General features: G+C 34.9%; 1 protein-coding gene and 1 long non-coding RNA gene across 4 annotated transcripts in view; one reads left to right on the top strand and one right to left on the bottom strand.

Annotated features, from left to right (window-relative positions):
• The window catches only part of LOC144377194 (uncharacterized), a 196153-nt gene that overhangs the window by 65995 nt on the left and 105396 nt on the right, over nt 1-24762 (top strand). The window lies entirely within an intron of this gene.
• LOC101960174 (NXPE family member 4) lies at nt 6770-22779 on the bottom strand. The gene is made up of 5 exons (XM_078047053.1): nt 22597-22779; nt 12830-13563; nt 12270-12331; nt 10688-10894; nt 6770-7643 (listed from the first exon to the last, which is right to left on the bottom strand). Exons 1-5 carry the CDS (start codon nt 22690-22692, stop codon nt 7108-7110), a joined length of 1635 nt encoding a protein of 544 aa, XP_077903179.1. The 5' UTR covers nt 22693-22779; the 3' UTR covers nt 6770-7107.

Raw genomic sequence — 24762 nt, forward strand, 5'->3', positions numbered from 1 at the left:
TGATGGCAGGGTCTTGGAAATTAATTAATTAATTATTTTTTTTTTTACCATATGATTTATTTTTATTTTTTTTAGTCAAACATGACAGCAGAATGTATTTTGTATTTATATTTGTATGTATTATACATGGAATGTACATACATCAATACATACATCAATCGTATTGTCTATTCTATTCTGCTGCCCTTCCGATCCTCCCTACTCCTTCCCTCCTCTCCTATCCCTTCTCTATCCAATCTAATGTGACATACTTTTTTTCTTTTTCTCATCACAACATCATATATGTATTCTGTATAACAATGAGATTCTCCTTCCATCTTCCGTGCAACTCCCCTTCTCCCTCTTTTTCCCTCCCACCTCTCTTCCCTATTTAGTGGTAGTCTTCTTCTCATGGTCTTCCTCCCTATCCTATTTTGAGTCAACCCCCCTTATATCAGAGAAGACATTCAGCATTTTTTTTTAGGGATTGGCTAACTTCACTTAGCATGATCTGCTCTAATGCCATCAATTTGTCTGCAAATGCCATGATCTTGTTATTTTTTTAGTGCTGAGTAATATTCCATTGTGTATAAATGCCACAATTTTAATCCATTCATCTATTGAAGGGCATTTAGCTATTGTGAATTGTGAAATGCTACAAACATTGATGTGGCTGTCTCCCTGTAGTATGCTCTTTTTGGAAATTTATTAATCCTATTCTCCATAACCTATACTTTGAATCTGGAATATCCCTAAGTAGCTCTGTATTCAAGGGTTGGTCCACAGCTGGTATCACTGTTTGGTGTTAAGTTTAGGATGTTGGAAGTGGTGGATCATGGGAAGCATGTCTTTGACAGATGTGTTTTTTCCCTAGCTCCTTCTCTCTCTTTCTCTGCTTCTGAGTCTCTATATGATGAACAGTTTTGCTCCACCACAGGCTTCCCCTCATGATGCTCTGCCTCACCACCAGCCCACAGCAACAGGACTAAGTGACTATGGACTAAAACCTCTGAAACTGTAAGCCAAAATAATGCTTTCTCCTTGATGTTGTTTTTCCCAAGTATTTTGTCACAGCAGTGGAAAGCTGTCCAACACAAGGTAGTAATTATTTTTACATCTCTCTTTTTTTTTACTGGGAAACCTTAAGGTCAATTTTGTATAAATTACAAGTAACTGCAGATCAGCATTCTGCTTAAAGCTTTATGGCCAGAAAATCTCATTTATTTCCATTTAGTATCTCAGATTCGAGAGCCTATTGTGTGCATCTCTCTCCAATCTATTACATAATGGGTATATTTAGAGCATGTAGATATATAAAGGTCAAAAATAGGTTTTTTTTAAAATTTAGGTTGTTTGTTTTTGTTTTTCTGGGAGAACAGATTTGTCAGTACACCCTGGCTTAAAGGTATCTCAAAGTCAACTGGTTCAGTGAAAATATTTTCTCTTCCTGGAGTCCTCTGCTGCTTCCTCTCCTCTCTGTGGGTGGTATCACTGTGCAGAACCCTGGGTACTCTGCCTCATTTGTCTCCTATGCTCATATCCAGTCATCCTCAGACTCTATGGAGTCAATATGTATCAGCTAATGTTTTCCCTTCCATCATTAGGAATAGAAACTTGAGCACGTGGCAGCCCAGTTAGAGTATATTTCCTGGACGCCGAGGTTTTTGAGAAAGGCCATTGGATTGTCTTCCATGGAGTGGACTAAGCAGAGGCAACATGTGGCTTACCTCCTCCAGTCTGTCTCTCTCCTTCTTACCTGCTGCAACTTAGGAACAGCAATAACAGTGAGCGTGATGACAAAATCCTAGAACACATGGTTCCCAAAACTGCTTTGTAACATGGGCCGGCATTATCCACCTAATGAAGCCTTTGGATCTCTTCTCCAGAAAAGTTTTACAATGTGTAAAATGCAACATATAGTGTATGCAACATATAATGAATTCCACTTACCTTGAAGTATAGTAATCAACACATAACTCTATTTGTTATGTACTCATAAAGCAATTTTTATTGATACACTAAAAGTCAAAACGTAGCAGCAGGTCTTATATTTACTATAATTTCAAAGCAGAGATATATGTGGATGACATTTTAAAATTCTTTTATAACTATGTCATAAGAAGATAGCTCTACTTTCAAATTGTTGACTGAGCCACAAGCCTTCCTAAAAATCCTGTGATTTGATGTCAGTATTCTTAATTGAGGAGATTGATAAACTTTACTTAGAGCCTAGTGATAATAAAAATTATTTTTTTCGCATTTGAGATTAGAAACCTTCTAAATTCTATCCATGGCCCATTTGAGGATCCTTCAACCCCTGGTTGAGACTACAGGCAGAAGATGGCAGAACTTCCAGAGTACCTGGCTTCCTGGATGACCTCTATGGGCTGAAACTGCCTGGATAGTCACAGTAGAGAGAAATAAACACCTGTCTTTTTCGTCACTGAATATCTTGTCTTTCTCTCCCCACAGTGGTTCAGCCTGGTTAAACCTGCCTAGTTGGTATGTGCACATTAGTTCTCTTGTTTTGATTACCTCTTTTGCTTCCTGGTATAGGCATTTCCAACATATTGCTCACAAACTGCTTTTAACCAAACCAAACCAAACCAAACAAAAAACTGTGCTGAAACATTGTTATATGCATTACAAATACATGTGTTTTGAGGGCACAGTTTAATGAGTGCTGACAATTTCATCCACCTGGGCAGCCACCACATTCAACATCCCTAATATTACCATTACCCCCAAAGTTCCATTTCTGGGTCAATTGTTCTCTTCCATCAGCCTACTCTGCAATCACAGACCTGGTGTCCGGTGCTACAGATGAGATTTGCTTTCCTGGGGCTTCATGTAAATGGAATTATGTAGAATGTATAAGTTTATCTGATTCCTTTGAATAGGGTTAATTTTTGAGGATTTGTCTATGTCAGTGCACTTATCACTCTTCTGATTCTTTTCATTATTGACTAGTATTACTTTTTTTGAATGTACCATAACATTTGTATCTTTTATCATTTAATGATCATTTAAGCTATTTCCAGTTTGGACTATTGTGAATAGAACTGCTGCAAATATTCCTATACTGTTCTCTATACAAAATTTTCACTCTCTTTTGATAAGTACCAAAGAGTGGAATGACTGATTAACATGGTAAGTAGATATTTAACTTTTGGTACATCAGCCTGATGGACTTTGTTGTTGTCATTTAAACTGTAGATATATTTGGAGAGAACTTCTCTAGTAACAACATTGAGTCTTCCATGTTTTTCAGAGCCTAATAATGTGATGTGGGAGATGTTAGTCTCAGAGGAGTGGCTCTACCCCTTTTTGCTCCCTGATCTGTTGTGTTTCACACTATCATTGATTATTTGAGTGGTTTTATCTTTCTATTTTCTTTTTATTTTATTTACCTTGTCTCTATATCATTGTCTCCCTGTGCATTAATCAGGAAATTTTAAATTATTCTTTTGCTGTTATTAGATTTAATGAAACACCAGCACCTTTGTAATTTCTAGTTCATTTTAGAAATTTCAGCATGTACCTTTGACTTTCTATTGTCTAATATAAATCTGCACTTGCGATAATTTCTAGGGTGAAGGACCTTACAAAATTATAGCCTATTTTCTTTGTTATTTTAATTCTAGAATAATATAATTATTAGTAGTTCTACATAATATATAATTACATTATTTGTATAATCCTTAATCTTTTCTTTTAGATTTGTACCCTTAGTTTCCCCCCCACCCCCTGCCCCGTCTTTTTATAAAGTCATTTGGAGCATTTTTCTTGTTTAGAGAACTGTCTTCAATAGTCTGAACATATAAATATGTAATTCTCAAAATTACATTTGCCCCTCTTATTTTATTTTTAGTTTTGAGGAATAGTTTTGCTGAGAATAATTCTGTTTTCTAGATGTTTTGCTTGTTTCTTTTCCATTTGTTCTTTGTGTTTTGGTAGGAGATAGCATTAGCCCTTTGAAATGTCATATATTTCCCTCTTACTTTTCTAATTTCTCTTTGTTTCTCTCTTATTTTCTCTTGGGCTCCAGAATCTCAAGCCCTCACTGTCTTGGTAGGTTCAAACAGATTGAAAGTAAAATTATTCAGCTTTTCTGGTTGTTCTTAAAAGGTATTTACAAGTTAATCTATTATTTTTGTATACACACACACACATATGTGTTTTCACCCTATAGAAAATTTTTATTTTATGATATTACATTTTATCTTTATTTAATTTTATTAATAAACTCTTGTGGTTGATATATAGAAATACCAATGCTCTATTTTTATGGTGCTTTCACATCAGTGCACATCCAGAACAAGATGATTAGAAGTGGCCATTCTAGACATCTTTGTCTTGTTTCTACTGATAGTTTCAGTATTTTTGATGTTTCATTAAATATGTGACATTGTGGTACATGATATTTGTTTTTAGTGCCTTCTTTTGAGTTGAAGAAGTTCTCTTCTGAAAAACAGTTCACAAAGTGTTTTTCTTATCAATGGAAGGAAATTGGGTTACTGTCAAGTCATCTTTTCCTGATTCACTGAGGTAGTTGTCTGATTTCTTTTATTTATATCTTTAAATGTCATAAGTTGCATTATTATATTTTCTAAAACCAAACAATGCTGCCACTGCTGGCTGGATCCAACTGGGTAGTAATTTAGATTACAGTTTTAACACAATTCTGTTACACTGTTGGTAAGAGCACAAATTAATATAGTCATTTTGAAAGCAGTTGGACTGTGCTGTTTCCTTCCTTCCTTCCTTCCTTCCTTCCTTCCTTCCTTCCTTCCTTCCTTCCTTCCTTCCTTCCTTCTTTTTTCTTGTGTAAGTTCTGTCTGCCTAGGCATTAGTTGAAATAATCCAATTTGAGTGCATTACAGAGGATTTGCTGGTTGTATCTGTAAGGAATCATATATGAAATTTATTTCTGTTGATTGTGTATCTGTGTGCAGCTGCAGGGAATTGGTAGATTTCCATATGCATTAGTATGAAACAGCTAAGAAAAATGCAGTGGAAATGCACTGGGAGACACTGCCCAGCAGTAGAGGCACCATGGAGTGCTGTGGTATGTAAGGGAAGAAGGCAATAAGCATGAGAAATCTTTATTACAATATTCTCCATGTGAATTGAAATATACATACAAAGTATTACTATAGGGACACACACATATTGAAAAACACAAAGAGATTTTGCTGTTTGGACTTTATGAGATCCTACTGCTCACCTGAGCTTGGTTGTCCCTGCACCAATCCAAAATCAATAGTCTGTCCCCAGTTTAGAACCCATCTGTCTAGAAAGTTTTCTAGAACAATCCCAGGCCACTCTGATATTTGAAATCCTGTGTCACATTTGTACATTTTCCACACAATGTCACACATGATACAAAGCAAAAAAATATTATCAGCTGTGAAGAGGTATTTTTGACATGTTCTCTCTCTCTCCAGCTAGATGTTAGCTGAATGATTCTCTGTGCTTGTTCCCCATGGAACTCTGGGCACTTCTGCTGGTTGGTTCTTCAGAAAACACTTTATCCTGAAACCTTGTCATACTCAAAAGTAGCCTGTCCTTGTTAGGAAGACAGGCTATCACTTCATGTTTTGTTTTCCACACTTTGTTCATAATTTTGATCCCACTTAAAATGCTTTCCTAACTAACTTGTCACCTCCATCACCACCACAGCATCCTATCACAGTACCCTGCCAAATGCTTTGTCATATTGTTTTACTATGAATTTTAGAATTATTCCACAATAGTTATTACAGAATTATATCTTTCTTTGTTGTTTTGGTTTTTGATCTTTCCCCTTAAAAAGAATGTAAAGTCTTTGATTGCAGATATTTCACGTGACTTCTTGACCACTGTATGTTCAAAGCTAGAATGGTATCTGGCACCTGATAAAGATTCCATAAATATTTCTGTAGATCTGAGTGTACACCGGGCACTAAACTGAAAACTGTGGTTCATTGGCAAATGAATATAAAATGTTTTCTCCCCTTCCCAAAGGAAACTTGATAAACAGGCATACGATGACTTATTATATCCACTTTTTCCCAGATACAGTAAGAGTAGGTTAGAGCCCTGTTGTGTAAAATTAAGGAAGAGTATGTTGCCACATTATTTTGTGATAATTAAATTGTCCCATTCAACTGACATTCTCATATCAGTCATTCCTTTTTGGTTACTTTTTTTGGGGGAAGACCTATTAAAGTGCAAATGAGAGTGATTAAAATGTTAACTTTCCTCTGTAGATTATAGGAACCAACATTTTTGATTATGTACAGAAGGGCTTTCAAATATGTTTTAAGTAGTGGAGCTTTTTTGTCCAAAGCAGAAGCTCACCCAGAAGTGAAATACACACGTAGGACAGAGGGGCTGATACTGGGGCTGGAGCAATGGAACCTGTTCCCAGCCCCCCAGGTACCTCTCCTGTCTCCTCTCCCAGAATCACACAGAGCAAGGTCTTACTTTATAAGATCATACATTTTAGACTGACCTCTCATTTTGAGAAACTGCTGCTTAGAGAACTGAACTGACTTATTTGGTCTTAAAATTACTGGCCATAATAGAACTAAGACCCAGGTCCTTCAATTACAGCACACTGTGCTTTCATCTGTGATATCCTAATTTTCCTGGATGCTAAATGCTGATTATAACCTCTCAGTGGGAGTTCCTATAAGGAGAGAAAAGTTAGAGGTTTCTAGGATTCAGAAACCTTGCTTAAAATTATACTTCTCCTCTAAAGCTGGGGGAGAATCTTTCTATTGTGGTAGGAATAATGAAATGAAAAGTCTTTCTCCAAGTGTTTATTTTACAATTACTTGATAGTTCACATGTACCAGAGAGAAGAGCTTTTACCATAGGTGTCTTAGATTCCCATTGGTGAAGAGCAGCATAACTCTGATTGAGGAGGGTATGACCTTTTTATGACTACTCTTAGTTTTATTTGTAAGTGAAATTCCATAGTAGAAATAGCTTAGTTGGCTGAACTGGTGGATCCATACCAGCCACAGTGAAGATTGTCTTCTCAGCTAACTGGAGTTCTGAGACAAAAATGACACCCAATATGCTATCAGACACTCCATAGATCATTCCCCTAAATAAAAGAATTTCAGAGATATGTGCTATCTAGCAAATATAGTTTAAGAACATATTAATTTGATTTCCAACTACATATTGTGGTGGGTGGACATCATTTGTACCATATGCAATTGTGATATCCCAGGCATCAATGATGCTCACATTGAGATCCTGGAAAATGTCCATCATGACAAGGTTTTGAATGTAACCATGAAAGTCACTTAGTCTTTCTGCATCATTGTGCATCTCCCTGATGTTTTCTGTCTTGATAATGACTATGGTGTCTGGGCTTCTCAGAAGGAGTCGCTGAACAGCTTTGTGCACATTGAGGGCCCTTCGGATGAAAACATCAATGGGAAAGGGTCTGAAATGCTGGCCCAGAGAAATAACAACAACTGTATTTTTTTCTCCTCCAGTTCTGTCAATGACTCGGGCCATGTACTCAATTTCTTTCACTGAATAAATAGATGATCCAATCAAGGGATAAGCATGTTTTTGCCACTGGATGTTGATATTTCTTTCCAAGTCCACAGCTAGTTGGTGTTGCAATTTTCCATGCTCATGCAGATCCACTGACTTGAGTGCTGAAGACAAATAAGCAATCCCAAAGTGAGAGGAGAATAAAGTTATATGATTGACAAGTCATGGTGAATGGATATAAACAGAAAACATTATGCTAAGTGAAATAAGCTAGACTAAGACAGTCAAGGGTCAAATGTTTTCCCTCCTCTGTTAAAGCTAGATAAAAATAAGTGGGAAAAGAAGAGAAGAGAATATCTCGTGAAAGTAGCAGAGAAGTCAGTGGAGTAGAGGAAAGTGATTGAGTGGAAAGGTGGATGGACCGGAAAAGGGAAGAATGGTGGAATGAATCTTACCACACATTCCTATGAGCGTTACACCACAGTGAATTTCACCTTTATAGATCTAGAACACACTAATTTATAAAACTGTAAATAAATAGAAGAAAGATCAGTAGAATAGAGGAAAGGGAACAGGGGTAGGAAAGAGAAGGAAAGAAGAAGTACTGGCAACTGAACTGGAGCAAATTATATTCCATGCTTGTATAATTATGTTAAAACAAACCCAATGTTGTGTATAACTATAATGCACTAAAAATGATTGACTGACAAAGACATAAATACAAGAGAAAATATTTGGTGATTATATATAAATAAGCTAATCATGTCTGATTTACTATGGGTTTGATTGAGGGGACTCATTTGAAATTTACTTGAACAATTAAAAATGTTGCACATATGTTATAGATTAGGTATGTCCTTCTGCAAAACCATGACACTGGATGATGGTAAGGCACTGGAAAAATGTCACTGGAGGGTAATGTTAGTTTTGTAAGTATTATTTTTGTATAACTTGTTGACTCTAGACTAAAATCATTTGAAGATAAAGATACTAACTAATGTAATTAAATTAAGAAACAAAAGTAAATATATTTCTCAAACTTCTTGTAAATTCCATGAAGTCTATTTTTTTAATATTTATTTATTTATGTATTTTCAGTTTTATGTGGATACATTAGTTTGTTTTTATGTGGTGCCGAGAAATTGAACCTAGTGCCTCATGCATGCTAGGCGAGCACTCTACCACTGAGCTCACCCCATCCTCCTCCTTGAAGTCTAAACAAAAGTTTATAATATAATTCCATGCATATGTTTCCTTCCATATGCATGCAATTGTCTTGAATAATAATCTATAATAATAATAGTATTACTATTTGTTTGTGAAGTCATTTGAGTTTACAAAGCATTCATTTAGACTGAGGTAATCACTCATGTCAACATCCCTCATTTATGTATTTAATTATCATATAATAGGAAAAGAGAGAGAAAATAACCTGCTGAGGACTATGCATTTTGTAAAGAGTCAGCCTTTAACTTGAAGTTCCCACAATGTCTTGCGAAACTATCCTACCTGATCTTGACACTCCTGAAAATAAATATAGCATGAGTAGAAAAGATGCAGTCCTACCATTTTTCAGCATCTCAACTACATTGTTATCTGAATATTAAGGCCAGCTGATTTGTGGCAAAAATATCAGTGGTAAATGTGTATTAAGTGATAATTAATGTTTGGTCACATGTGTTACCTTAGAAGCAAAGAGATATATTTGAAGTCTTAACCTAGTGACTAGAAAACAGACATGCTGGAGGATTGGTTGGTGGAAAATGGCAGAATGATTTTCTTCACTCTGTTTCCAACTTACTTCAGTTTTCTCCTCCAAAGCAGACTCTGGCCAAAAAGTTCAACTTTAAACAAAACATACAGGAGATGTTTTCCAACTGCAACATCCAAGATGAGCTAAAGAGGTTAGGTAACTCAGTACTGCAGTACTTTGTAGAACTAAGAGACCCTCCATTGTAGAATGTGATGCTGAAGGTCATCACTAGACCCTTGTTTTTATAACTGAGCAAACTGAGTTCCCAAGGAGTTTTGTCATTTCTCAGATGTCAGGATTGAAAATTCCTCTCTTCTACTGGGAATTCTTAAAACTTGAAATCCAGGTCCTACTGATTTCTCCTTTTTATTTAGAGAATCATCCTTCTCGCTAAGTTGGAGATCCTGAGTGGCTTCATGTCTGGAAGACCAGGATGGAGCCAACATGAAGGCATAGTCCTAAGTAGTAGGAACCACACCCAGGTACATAGATAGGCAGGTAGTGACAGTTTTCTAGGTAAGATTGCTAAGATCTATTTTGAGCTATTGTTGGTGAACTCTCGGTTTTGTAAATATAGCAACTGTACTAGGATTTTTCCAGCTGTATTCTGAACCCAACTCTAACATTAACTAATGATAACTGAAATTTCTGTACTTTTTTTGAGGGGGAGGGGTGCTTTCTATATACTAATGTGCCTTGCAATGTGTTCAATTCTTTATATTCATTTCCTGATTTCACCTTCAAAACAAGCACCATGTTTATTGTATATATGAGAAAATGTGGCAGAGAAAATAAATAATAGGCCCAAGGTCATTTTTTCTAAGTCTAGTTCTGTTAGACTCTGAATCCCATGCTTTTAAATACTGTGCCAATGTGATATAAGTTTTACCTTCCTCTTGTATCTGTCATACTATCAGGTGATTATAATAGTGATGATAATTTATATAAAACCTTAATATTTCACAGATAATATTCCAAATGCACCCTCTGTATTGTTTCATTTTACCAGGTTGGTATTTTTTTTCACCTGTAGGTGACAGATGAGTAAGCTTAGGGATGGAATGCTCATGTAACTGGTCCAAGTCAGTCATAAAGGATCTGAAATCATGTTTTGAACTCAGGACATCTGGATCTAGAATCTACACCCATAATCTTCACACTAACAATAGAAAGTATACAGTTTAATTTCTCAAACCATCTTTAGCTTCATTGATAATTTTCTATGATTTCTGGATAAATACTGATGTGTGAATTTCTCTCTGGACAGGGACATTTTTCTACACTGGCTCTTTTCCATTCCTTGTATTCTTGTAAAGGAAATATCTTGTGAAAAATTTTGGTGTATTGTAATGAAGAAATGTGATAAAGATGAGGCATTTTCTACATTTCTTCCCTAATTGAAAGGCAAGAGAATTTCCAAAGGGAATATGAATAAAAGCTTAGACAGAATCATACTTTTGCTACTGGCTCTGAAGAATTCAATCCATTGGCGGATGGTGGAATCTCCCAATAGGTGTATAAATTTTCCACTCAGGCACTCATTCATTTTGATTGGAGCTAAATCACAGGAGACAGGGTTCCATATTTCTTTCCAGACATGCCCACTGGGGATTGTAGATGTCATTCTAGGCTTGCATTTCTCTTTCACTGGAACTGGATCTTCTGCAAAAATCAGCAAGAAATGGTCCTTCTTAAAATATCAAATTATTCATCAGTATTTCTAAGGAACTTTCTGTGTTTTCTAAGTGTCCTCTTAATAGGGGGATGAAGATGGTGGTTATAGTAGAAAATCCTTACAGAAATATCCTCATAAGTAATAGCTATTTTTTTCGGAAAAAAATGATCTAATGTGAGTTTCTTAATGTGTATCATTAATGTCCATTATAATGGCACATTTTCTTCCAGGAAAGAAAATAACCCTCTGTTAAAATTTAAGTATTTGTCAGTTTTTCTATGAAAACAATGTCATCCATTTTTTCTACAGTAATTAGAAATAATGCATAGTACCAATTAACTCACTTTATTCCTTAAGTTTTTCACTCTGTCACAGTGTATTACAAACCACTAAAAAAGTCTATAAATTCGTTGAGTTAAATTCAAAATCTTATAAAAATTATTAACAACTTTGGAAACATCCAATCTATTTGAGTGTGTTTGTATGCTGGAGAGAGTCCCGAGGGTCCATGAAGGGCCTGGTATTCATCTGCTAGTTTAGATCATGAAGAGTCTGAGGTGGCTACAATAGTGAAGTGACAGATTTGGAGCACTGATTGTTTATTAAATGGAATACTTTAGTATTTTAATGACTAAAGTATTAATACTTTAGTATGTAATGACTTTAAATACTTTAGTATTTAAAGGCTTATCCATATATGTGGAGTAAAAAATATCATTTCTATAATAAGGTACCTATTTATATTTTAGGATGGACAAGTACATTAGCAATTAGATACACTACCAGAGACATAAAAGATGTTGCCTTAAATAATTTTAGATGGTTTTTTTTCCTAGGCTTTTTTGAGTCAAATAAATTAAAGAGAAAATAGTAAAAATAAATGTGGAAATTCTACTTTGTATATTGAAATTGTTTGAAAGGTGAGAAATCAAGAGGAGATAATGACAATAACCAGACTCCTAGGTAGCAGAAAGGAAACCTCTAGATGGTGATTATTGGACTAGAATTGATGCAGGAAGCAGTAAGGGTGGTGGTGTGGAGAAGGGTGGTGTTGGAGGAGGGGGCCTTGTAAAGACTTAGAAGAGAATTTAACAGTTTGTAGGTTATTGTGTAAGATGGACAGGTGATCTATTACTTGATTGTAGAGTAGATCATGATGAGAGATACAGTTGCTAAAGAGGCATTTGATATCCTAGGGATTCCAATAATTCACCCACTTAGTACATGATACCTTGGCTCATATTAGACAAGATAAACGAGCATTTTGCTGATGAAACTAAAACTGAACAAGTCCAACAGAAAGACGAGAGGCTGTAAGTGTGTCCAGCACTAAGCACCTTCCACAAACACAGGAGCACTTACTGTTGCATTTGGAGACACTAATCACATTGAAGTTTTCCATAATCTCCACACCCACATTTGACCTTCAAAAGACAAGTATATAAATGAACCTGCTGGTGGCCTCAAATCAGGAAACACTCAAGAAGTCAGAAAATCCAATGTTTCAGTTATTTCTTAGTGATTAAGCTAATTATGGTGCCCTCAATTGAGGGAATTTCCATTTCTTTGCCTATAATTCCATGAGATCCAGGTACCCAGAGGAATGCAAAGACTTAGCAAGATATATATATATATATATATATATATATATATATATATATATATATATTATAGTACCCACACATGTTTCTCATTTTTTCTTGATTTTCATTGTGTCTGTATTTTTTCATTTAATTGACAAGGATTAAAAAAACTTGAGGACTTCTGGACAATGAGCCCTGTCCCCAAATTAATTGACAAATCCTCCCCCAAATGGATCTTCTTAAACAGTACATAAGTTGATTTGCTTATAGGACGTTCCTTTGGACCAACATATGGGAAAAAACAACATATTGCCCTGGTATCTCTTCCCAATTATTTACCTTACAAATATGGTCCTTTCTTGTTTGCTAAGATAGGAAACTTCCTTGTTCTTGGAATGCATGTGGGTGAGTGCTGCACAGGGAACATGCTGAGGCCTCATGCAGTAGAAGGCTTCTTGGTCTTGAGCATCCAGGTACTGGCATAGTTCAGTGCTCGAGTTTAAAATCAGGGCACAATCAGTATTGACCCGTGTGGACCCATTGATGAACTGGCCTGTGAAGATCACCCTGTCATAGCCTTGGTTCCTTGCCCTCCAGAGAGCTGACACCCCTTCACTGGGGTGGATGAGCAGGAGAGACAGGGAGACCTGGCCCTCCCAGAACAGAGTGAAGCTGACAAGGTAGGTGCCATTGTGGAAGTCTGTCACCTTTCCTGAGGCTCCTGCCTTCAGGGCTGGGGAGGACATCCTGGCCCTCAGGAAGTCCCCTCCATATTCCTTCCTGCGTCCCAGGTGGTCCCTGGCCTCCAGCAGGATGTCTAGCTGGTCCCCCCTGCAGTATGTCTCCCTAGGGTTAAGGATGGTGACTGTGCTGTGTTTGGCACTGGTGGTGCTGTTCACATGGGTGAAGGGTCTGGGTGGGATCATTTGGTCTAGTTTCTCCCGGAGCTTACTTATTCTCAGCTCAGTCTCTGTTGGTGAAGCTGCTGGATTCAGAGGTGCCCCAGGGCTTGAGGACTCTGTGATCATGTTCCAGTGATGGAGGGAGATAGGCAACTTGAGAGCAGTCCATACCTCAAATGACAAGAGAGAGGATAGAGGACATCAAAAATCTTCCTTTTTAATATCACTTTTATCTTTTATGAAATAATGAGAGGTACTAAAATTAAATGAGATTTTGTGTTCACATGTGTGTCATACACAACACACTTTTGATACTGTGTTAGTGTTCATTGGCTCATCAATTCTGGAAGAACCATTCAACCCAAATGAGCCCTAGTATCTTCTTTCTTGTAAAAGAAACAAGTTGTTGTAAAATAGTTGTATAATCTACCTTGCTGGTCAACTGTGAAAACCAAATGAGAAAATGTTTTAAACTGTAATGAATGAATGCTTTTGTTTTATTACTTTTATATAAAAAGTGGAATTTAGTAAAAAAAAATTTAATCTCAAAGATATCTAATCTGTTCATTACTATCAGATCTGTCTTATATGAAATGATAGTGGTAGTTCTTTGAGATAAAAGAAAAAATGCCATTAATAACATAAATCATGAAAAAGCACAAGACTCATTTGTAAAGGTACATTTGGATAAGTATAAACTCAGAATCAGAATCCTTGGATACTATAATGATGAGGAGGAAATCACATTTCTTCATTATGAAAGTAAACAGCAAAAGATTTAAAATAATAATGGCTAAACTAGTTTGTTGAAGGATACAGAATATAAAAGAATGTATTGTGATATCAGAAATTTAAAATATGAGTGGTGTAAAAAGAAACTTTTTCACGTGGTGAAACATAAGCTATTATCAGCTTAAAAGAGAATATTATAAATATTAGATTTTTTGTATGTATTATGGTAACCATAAAGAATACATTTCTAGTAAATACATAAAATGTAAAAAGTAAGCAATCAAAGCATATCACTAGAGAAAATCACTACTCACAAAGGAAGAAAGCAAGCATAGAGGAAGGGAATAAACACTCTACAAAACAACAGGAAAACAGCAAAATGGCAGTGGTAAGTTTTTACTTATCAATAATTACCTATCATAATGTAATAAATTCTCCAAAGGAGATACCATCATAACATCATAACTATATGTTGCCCGCAAGAGACTTCACTTGTAAGAACACACTCAGATTGAAAGTCAAGGAATGGTAAAATACATTCCTTGCACAAGTAAACAAAGAGAGCAGTAGTAGCTATAGTTATATCAAATGAAATAGATTTAAGTTAAAAATTGTGAATTGTAAAGAAAGGTCATTATATAATGATAAAGGAGTCAATTCATTAAGATGATATGATTATATATATATAATTATACATATATGATTATATATATATATATAATCTATTTATCTATCTCCATCTTACATTGAAGCTCTTCAATATATAAAGAAAGTATCAATAGATTTGAGAAAGAGAAATAAACTGCAATACAATTATAGTAAGGAACACTTTAATACCCCCATTTTCAGCTATGGATAGATCATCCAGACAGAAAATCAATAAGGAGACATCATAATTAAAGTACACTTTAGCTGGGCTGGGGATGTAATTCAGTGGTAGTAGTGGCAGAGTGCTTGCCTAATATGTGTGAGGCCCTGGGTCCCACCCTGAGCACCACAAACCAAAAATCAAAACCCTGAACTTTAGACCAGATGGACTTAATCAACATATATGGAATATTCCACCCAAAGCAGCAGAATATATACTCCTCTTAGGTGCACTCAAGATGTTCTACATGCTAGATCATTTTCGGCCACATAACACATCTTAATATTAAAATCATATCAAGTATCTTTTCAAATATTATTAAACTAGAAATCAATAACAGAAGGAATTTCAGAAAATTCACAAATACAGAAAAATTAAATACAAACCACCAATAGGTCAATGAAGAAATTAGAAAGGAGAGTAAGAGAAGTAGCTCAGTGTTAGAGCATCTGGTTAGCATGTATGAGGCACAAGGTTCAATCCCTAGCAACACACACACACACAAAAAAAAAAACCCTAAAAACATATTTTCAGACAAATTACTATGTACCCATAGTATACCAAAACCAAGGAAGACAGCAAAAATAATTCTAATTAGGAATTTTACAGCAATAAATACATCAAATAACCAACCTAATGCTATACTTCAAGGACCTGGAAAAACAAGAACAGACTAAGCCAAAGTTATCAAAAGAAGGACATAATAAAGATCAGAGCAGGTAAATGAAATAGAGAATAGAAAGTCAATAGAAGTGATCACTAAAACTAAGTGATTTTTTTAGAGAGAGTGAGAGAGAGAGAGAGAGAGAGAGAGAGAGAGAGAGAGAGAGAGAGAGTTTTTTTAATATTTATTTTTTAGTTCTCGGCGTACACAACATCTTTGTTTGTATGTGGTGCTGAGGATCAAACCCGGGCTGCACGCATGCCAGGCAAGTGCGCTGCCGCTTGAGCCACATCCCCAGCCCCTAAGTGATTTTTTTTTAAAAAAATACAAACAAACAAAATATTAGGCAGACTAATAAAAATGAAAGAAAATATATAAATAAATAAATAATTCAGAAATGAAAAAGTATACAACTGTTAGCACAGAAATACAAAAATCACAAAAGACCACTCTTAATAGGTACATGCCAGCAAACTAGATAACCTAGAAGAGATGGATAAGTTCCTACACACATAACACCTACCAAGACTGAATCATGAAGAAATAGAAGATATGAATGCACTAAGAGATGAATGACTAAGAAGATTGACTCACTACTAAAAAGTCTCACACCCAAAGAAAAGCCCAGGGTCTAAAGTCTTCACTGCTAAATGCTTCTAAAGAAGAACTAATACCAATCCGTCTCAAGGTATCCCCCCAAAAAAATTGAAGAGGAGAGAATGCCTCTAGACATTTCACGAGGCCACACTTACACTGAAACAAAACCCGACAAGAACACTAGAATAAAGAAAATTACAGGCCAATATTCCTAATGAACATAAATGCAAATGTCCTTAACATATCTTAGCAAAATGAATTCACCTGTACTTTTAAAGGATCATTCATTACAATCCAGTTAGATCACTTCCAGGGGTTCAAGGATGATTCAACAGGCAAATCTATAAGTGTGATACAATGATACAACACATTAACACAAGGAAAGGCAAAAACCATATGACAATCTTCATAGATGCAGAAAAATCATGTAACATCTTTGTGTGTGTGTTGGAGATTGAACCCAGAGGTGCTATATTCCCATTCCTTTTTTATTTTTAGATAGGGTAGTTGAGGCTGGCCTCCCGCTTGCAATCCTTCTACCTCCACCTCCATAATTTCTTTGATTTAACATCTTTTCAAGATAAAATACTCAACAAGTTAGGTATAGAAGAAATGTACCTCAACACAATAAAGGCTGCATATGACAAGTCTACAGCTACTCCACTCTATACTGAATAATTGCAAGTTTTCCTCTAATATCAAGGAAAACTTTTACAACTTTTGGTTAACATGGTACTAGTCAGAACAATTAGGCAAGAGAAAGATATACAAGCCATACAAATTGAAAAGGAGAAAGTTAAATTGTTCCTGTTTGCAAATGACATGATCTTTTAATTAGAAACTCCTATAGATTCTGCCAAAAATCTGTTAAAATGAATAAACAAGTTTAGTGAAGTTATGGATATAAAATCAACAGACAGAAACCATTAGTATTTTTGTACACTAACAACAAATTATCTGAAAAAATCAAGAGATAATTTCATTTACAATAGCTGCCAAAAATAAAATTAGATAAAATAAAATATTTAGTAGTAAATTTAACCAAGGAGGTGAAAGACCTGTACACTGAGAGCTACAAATCGTTGATGAAAAAACTGAAGAAGATACAAATAAATGGAAAGATATTCCATGTTCATGAATTGGAAGAATTAATAGTGTTAAAACATCCATACTATCCAAAGCATTCTGCAGATTCAATGCAAATTCTATCAAAATACAAATGACATTTTTCATAAAAATAGAAAAATTAATCCCAAAATTTACATGAACTTTCAAGAGCCTAAATAACCAAGACTCTCTTTAACAAAAAGAACAAAATTAGAGGTCACAATACTTGATTTTAAAATATACTACAAAGGTCTAGTAATTAAAACAGTATGGTACTGTCATAAAACAGACTGATAGACCAACAGAACACAGCAGAAAGCCCAGAAATAAATACATGTATTCCAGTCCTTTGATTTTTTTTAAAAAAAGGTATCGAGAACACACAATAGAAAAAGAAAAATTTCTTTAAAAATATCTTTGTGACAACTGGATGTCCACATGTGGAACAATGTAATTATACCCTTACATCATACTTTATAAAGAAATAAACCCAAAATGAATTAAAATTTAAATGTAACACCTGAAACTGAAAAATTACTAAAAGAAGACATTGGAGAAAAGCTCCTTGACATTGGTCTGGAGAATGATTTGTAGATATGAGTGCAAAATATGTTGTTCACTAATTTTCACTTAGGAGAAATATGTTCAAGAAATATATTGTCTAACCTAGTGACAACAGTTAATAACAATGCATTTGTATTCTTGAAAATTGCTGAGGCTGGAGATGTAACTCAGGTGTGGAGTGCTTGCCTACCATGTGTGAGTCTCTGGGTTTGTTCCCTAGCACCACCAATCCCCTCCCCCACAAAATAACCCAACAAAACAAAACCCAGCAAAAAATTTCTTAGAGAGTAGATTTGAAATATTGTCACCACCACCAAATAATAATAATAATGAGGTAATGCTAATGTTAATTATTTTGATTTAATTATTCCCCAATGTACACATATTTCAAAATATTTCATGCATAATGCATATATATAATTTTCATTTTTCAATTACATTTAAAAATAAGAAATAAAATGTTTAAATGCATGGAGCTTTTATGTAAAAATATCATTATTTCTATCTAATCATTTTTACTTTGCTTAAATATTCTATGTTATTTTTAGTTGGTATTCACATTGATTTTTTTAACACGATACAGAAAAACAGATTTATAGAATGTTTATTTTCTAATCATAAGATAATATCGATATATTATTAAGAATTAAAAGAATGCTGAAAGTGTATAAGAAATGAAGTGAACCAATAATTATACCAACTCATTTATAACCACTGTTAAAATTTTGGTGAATTTCTCTCATTCCTTGTATACCACTTTGCATAATAGTAAATAAATATTCATCATTAAATTTTGAATTTTAATCAGTGACATCAAAATGTCTCAATCTTATGTCAAAGTCCTATATTATTTTAGCCAACAGATATAGCTTAATATTTTACTCATTCTTATATTTTTGGATATTTGTTGCTTTCAGTTTTTTTTATCATGTTTAATTCTATAAAGAATGACTCTTCTTACAAGTCATTTTTTGCAATTCAAGAAATTTACCAAGAATCTCAGAAATAGAATAATTAGTAAAATGTGGTGAACATTGTTAAAGGATTTGACACATACAGTGAAATTGTTAAAAATAAAATCGTTCCATTTTACATCCAGACGAGAAGTGCATGAGAATTCTATTCTTACTGTATGCTCACCACAGTAGGTAGCTCCTTTTTAGAGGCATTTTCCTCTGATGGAAGCTTAGCTTCTTCACTGTCTAGCTATGTAGTTTTGGTCAAGTTCTTAACCTCCCTTGAATCAGTTATATCATCTGAGTATCACATAATACAAAATAAACACTTTATATAGTTATTGTGAGGATTGATGGGATAACATGAAGCATTAGGAATGATTATGTCACATGCTAAGTATTCATTATAACTGTTTCTATTATTTTATAACTAAATATTTTTGTTAAAAAATATCTTAATATGTCAAATAATAAAATATTTAGGATAAATCATTACTGTTAATCATTTATCAGGATTTCCAGTTAAGGCAGAGTAGTTTGTACTGGACCAATTCTCCTGCAACTACTAATTATAAACTCTGAACAAATATATATTTTTAAAAACAACTCTATAAAAGCAGTGGAGAATGAGCACAAGCAGGTAGGAATTGGAGGGCAGTGGATACCTGGAAGAATGGGCAGCACAGGACTTGCATTCTAAGTGCTGACTGAAGTTCTTTAGGCTGTAGGAAACTCAGAACCTCAGCATCAGAAGCAGGAAATATATAGATAAATATAAAAGACTGTTTCTATTTCTTTAAAGTACCTATATTTATTTAGTAAATTAAAGACATAAATTTATAATAATATAACAACTATAGCCCAAAGAATAGGATCGGATATAAAGAGAACTAAGTGGTTGAAAGGTTATTACAGATTCCATGAAGTGACATATTAATTATTGTAAAAGTTAAGAATGTGTGATATGATCCCTAAAGAAACTAATGAAAAAGCAACAAAGAAACTAAAAGGACATATAAAAAAAATCAGTAAAACTCAAAATAAGCAGGAAAATGAAAATAGAGAAACAAAAAAATAGAAGGACAGAAAAGAAAAGAAAGAGCAAAGTGAACAATCTAAATTCTTCCATTTTAATAATTCCATTGAATGTAGGTGGACTGCCTGCCTCACTAAAAAGCAGAAACAAAAAAAGCAACAGCTAATCATTTGCTGTTCGTGAGGAAGACCACTCAAGTGTAAAGTTACCTCTAGGGTAAATAATATTACATATTCCTTACAGACAGCGATAGACTATAGAAGGGACAAAGTGTATCTTTAGAAATAAAGATGGCCATTTCATCGTGTTAGAAGGATCAATTTATCAGAAACCATAGCAATCATACATATGTATACACTTATACACACATGTACTTATAAATGAAGGCAAGTTTTGACAAATTAAAGGGAAAATCCACAATCATAATTAGAAATGTAAAAATCGCTGTCAGTAGTTGCTACATGAACTATATGATAAAAGGAGCAAGGACCCAGAGGATCTTAACAATGTTTTCATAATAGTGTATTTGAAACATCACACCACATTATCAGGTATGCATATATTATTGCAACTTTAAATAAAAATAAGAAGTGATTTTTAGAGTGGTAGAATTATTTTCTGTGCTCATAATTTTGTAGAAAGAAAACAAGAAAAGTCTGATTTAAGATGAAGGACTAAGCAAATACTGAAGTTTCAATTTCTTGCCAGAAAAATCTTAGGACAGAAGAGAACTTCACAAATTTTATTCTGGTTAACAGAGATACCTTAATTGAACCAGAACTAGTGGGGAACTCCAGTAAAATTAAAGACAGATGAGATTAAATCAAGAAAGAAAAATCATAGTTCCAAACACAGATAAGATTCTACAAAAGATGGAAGCTATAGAAAAAATATACTTTCCATTCTCTAAGAGATGGTGGTGGCATTAATGAATCAAGTAGAGATCCTGGAAAGTTAAAATTTTATTGTTCAATATGTAAAAATCAATTGTGCTCCTCTACACCATGACTAAGCAATTAGAAACTCTCATTTTAAAAAGAACAGCATATACAAACAAAATATTATACCAACATATAATTACAAAATACCTAGGAATAAATCTAACAGAAAATCTGGAAGATCTGTAGGCCAAAACTGTAAGATTTACTGATAGACTTGAAGAAAGACCTAAATAAGTAGATATTTGATGTTGCTCAATAGAAAAATATAAACATCAGTTTCCAATTTGACTTACGTAAAGTCATGTTTATAAAATTCAAATAGAATTTTTCTTCAGATTTAATAGGCTGACTCTAAAAAGTGCAAGAGAGAGTAAAGAGCTAAAATCTTCTGAAGTGAAACAACAATGGTAATGTGACCTGCATGCTTTCAAGACTAATTTTGAAGCTCTATCAGTAGTAACAATGTAGTGTTGGCACAAGGAAGACAAAGTGGTCAATAGAACAGAACAAGAGCCCCAAAGGGACCTTCACTTGGTAGACCACCCTTGAGATATGAGGTGGCATGCCCTAGAAAGAAAGGACTACATTAAATAAAAGGAAGTGGCTATCTATATGGAAATAAAAGAATAACAGAAGGAAATAAAAACAAAATAAAGCACATGCATTGAAAGGTTAAATGACAAAAGCAACATTTTTTATTAGAGCATCATAATTATACTTAGTAGTTGGGTTCACTTGGACAAATCACACATGCAAGGAATTTGATTTCAAATTCCAAGACCTCCTTCCCCCTGCCCCCATATGCCCTCCTCTAATCTACTAATTTTTTCCTTTCTTCTATATATACATAAAAGTGAAATTCCCTTTGGTACTTTATATGTGAATATAACATGATTTTATTAAATTCATTCTATTTATCTTCCTCCTTCCCTTCCTTCCTTACTCTTGATCTCCTTCTTCAATTCCACTGATTTTCCCTGTGTCTTTCTGATATCCCACCTCCTTCCCTACAGCTTTTCTTACTTTGCTTTGCTGTAGGTTCCACATATGAGAAAAAACATTCCACCCTTGATTTTCTAAGTCTGGCCTGTTTCACTTCACATTATTTTTCTCTATTTCCATCATTTACTGTCAATTTCCTGTGCCAATACTACACAATGGTAAATACCATTATTTCATTCTTATTTATGGCTGAGTAAAACTCCATTTTCTTAATCCATTCGTCTATTGATGAACATGTGAGTTGATTCTGCAATTTGGCTATTATGAAGCATGCAGCTATAAACATTGAGGCGGCCATATCACTATGATATGCTGATTTTAGATCTTCAAAAGCAGCATTTAAGTTTCAATAGAATGTTTAGACAAACAGTCTTATATTGGAGAGGGGAAATATTTCTCTTCAAAGTAAAAAGGCAGATAAATTTTACTAAATGAAAATAAACATTTTATTCTTCAGATGTTCTCTTAAAGAAGGTGAAAATACAGGTTAAATGTTGTGAAGAGATAGTTGTGATGAATAAATAATCAACAAAAAAACAAGGTCTATGAGTAAGCACAGTGTTACCCTCTCAGATGCTGCTTAATGATTTTCAGTCACTCTGCTTCTTAAAAAGTGTGCACACCTTTGAAACTCCCCTACTACGTTTTATAGGTCTTGAAGTCTGGACTTTCCTAGAACAGGTGAGGTATCAAATAAAAATATACTTTTGCAAACACAGAAAGCAGACAATTCCTACCTTTGTGGACTTTTGGAGAACTGTAAAAGTGATCAAGAAGGCTAATATCAGCAGCAGTAGCCACAGTGACTTCCGATTGGTCACAGTTGTTTTCATGATCAGGACCCTACAAGAGACAACAAAACACACAATGCAACAAAACAGAAAGAAAAGCGTGGAAACACCCGAAGTGCTTGTGCCTCCTCAGATGAGTTCCTCCTAGAGGTAAACTTTGCACCCCCCCTCCCCCCACCAGCTGCCCTTGCTGTCCCCCAGCAGCTGTTCATGGTGATCAGCTTGTACTTTGCCCAGGAAAGTTATTCCACGCAGCCCACCATGGACTCTAAGGAACTGAGCAGCTAAGCACCTAAAGGGTGCAGGGATGCTCATGGTTAAGGTGAAGCCTCCAGCTTATGTGTCTTCTCACATGCCTCCTATTCTCTTCCTTAAACATCATGAGAAGACGGAAGAACTTGAGTAAATATTGACCCTGAGATTCATATTATATCACTGATCTTCTTATGCAAATTGATGATTCAGCTTCCCCAATCCCTATCTGTAAATTTGTTTTCTTGTCTTACTCTGAGACTTTCTGGCACCCATCAACCTTGAAAATAATTATTTTAAAACTTGTATCTACTACTTCCTTTTAAAATTGTTTCAGGCTTTATCAGCATTTTTCTTCAATTCACACGATTTGTCTTTGACTTGCGATTTCAGCTTGTCATTTAAAATCAGGTTGCTTGGCAAAGGAAGCCAATCCCCCAAAACCAAAGTCCTAATGTTCTCTGTGATAAGTGGATGCTGACCCATAATGCGGTGGGTGTTGAGAGAATGGAGGAACTTTTATTGGGAAAAGGGGAGGGAGGTGAGGTGAGGGGGAATGGGGATAGGAAAGCTGGTGGAATGAAATGTCATTACCCTAGGTATATGTAGGACTGCATATATGGTGCAACTCTATGGTATACAACCATAGAAATGAAAAGCTGTGCTCCATTCGTGTACAATGAATGAAAATGCATTTTTCTATTATGTTTAACTAATTAGAACATATTTAAAAATACCTACATGTGAGTAAATAAAAGAGGCAAAGGAAAAATTCTAAATAAATAAAATCAGATTGCTTGGGCTGAGATTATCACTCAGTGGTTGAGTGCCTATCTAGCATGCACGTGGCCCTGGGTTTGATCCTTGGAGTCATAAAACTAAATAAATAAATAAATAAATAAAGTTAAATCAGATTGCTTAATGATTCCTTTCTAAAATATTCCATCCTTGCAAATTTACTGTCTCCTTCTAGAAGCACCTCTTACCCTGGACTCTCAGTTTACAAAAGATTTTATAAGTTTCTGCACTCAAGAATGATTGTTACCACTCTCCCTCACCTGCTCCACTTTAAAAATGTTTTCTTACCTTTAGTTGTAAAGACTTCTTCAATCCCATAACTAAGAACTCCTGTGAGCTGGGTGTGGAGGTTTTCTTCTGAAGTTCCCAGTGTGTTACTAAGGTACCTCTTTTCTGTAACAAAATAAATCACAAGCATAAATTATACCAGTCTGGATACTTTTTACTTGGACTTATAACCTTCTGTGTAACTCATCTTCAAAATGTCAGGCATGCCAACTCCCCATTAAGGAGGGGCTTGGATCACAAAGATTAATCATCAGTTCAAGTCAACACAAGCAGTGTTGTGGAAATGATTTCAATGTTCTAAGACTTTAGGAGTCTAATTCTAGTAAGGACATGATAAATACCTGAGAAGGCAAAAGCGAATGTAGCCGGAAGTTGAAATGATTGAGAGTTCACAGCCTATTCTGAGTCAAACATTTATAGATTTTTAACAGTCACCCATGGAGAGTTGAACTTCCTATTTTCCATGTGAACCTTGCTATGAAGACCCCATTGCCTTGTTATGAAGACCACCTTGCATATTATCTTGCATGTAGTACATAGTCAATAAAATTTGCTGAAGCAAACTGAAAGAACCTCAAATGTGATAAAGACAAGACAACTTAGACTGAGAACAGCTTACATTCACAGATTTTAACCCATCTGGGATTTGTATTGTTGAGCCGATAAAAAAGGTGCCAGAAAAAGCAAGTGCCTAGGACACATGCACCAGGGTCTGCGAGAAGCCTTGTAGCTCCATGGGTCTCATTTCTGCTACCTTGTGTAACACATATTTAA

Source organism: Ictidomys tridecemlineatus, chromosome 4 (genome assembly GCF_052094955.1).
Source record: "Ictidomys tridecemlineatus isolate mIctTri1 chromosome 4, mIctTri1.hap1, whole genome shotgun sequence".
NCBI classification, from domain to species: Eukaryota; Metazoa; Chordata; class Mammalia; order Rodentia; family Sciuridae; genus Ictidomys; species Ictidomys tridecemlineatus.

Excerpts from the sequence above, each read along its gene's own strand:
- LOC101960174 (XM_078047053.1), bottom strand. The coding sequence starts at position 22,692 with ATGAAAACAACTGTGACCAATCGGAAGTCACTGTGGCTACTGCTGCTG. Across the intron at positions 12,332-12,829 it reads GAAAGGACCATATTTGTAAG|GTCAAATGTGGGTGTGGAGA; the intron begins GTAAATAATTGG and ends TGTCTTTTGAAG. Across the intron at positions 7,644-10,687 it reads CTTCAGAGCCAGTAGCAAAA|CACTCAAGTCAGTGGATCTG; the intron begins GTATGATTCTGT and ends ATTTGTCTTCAG.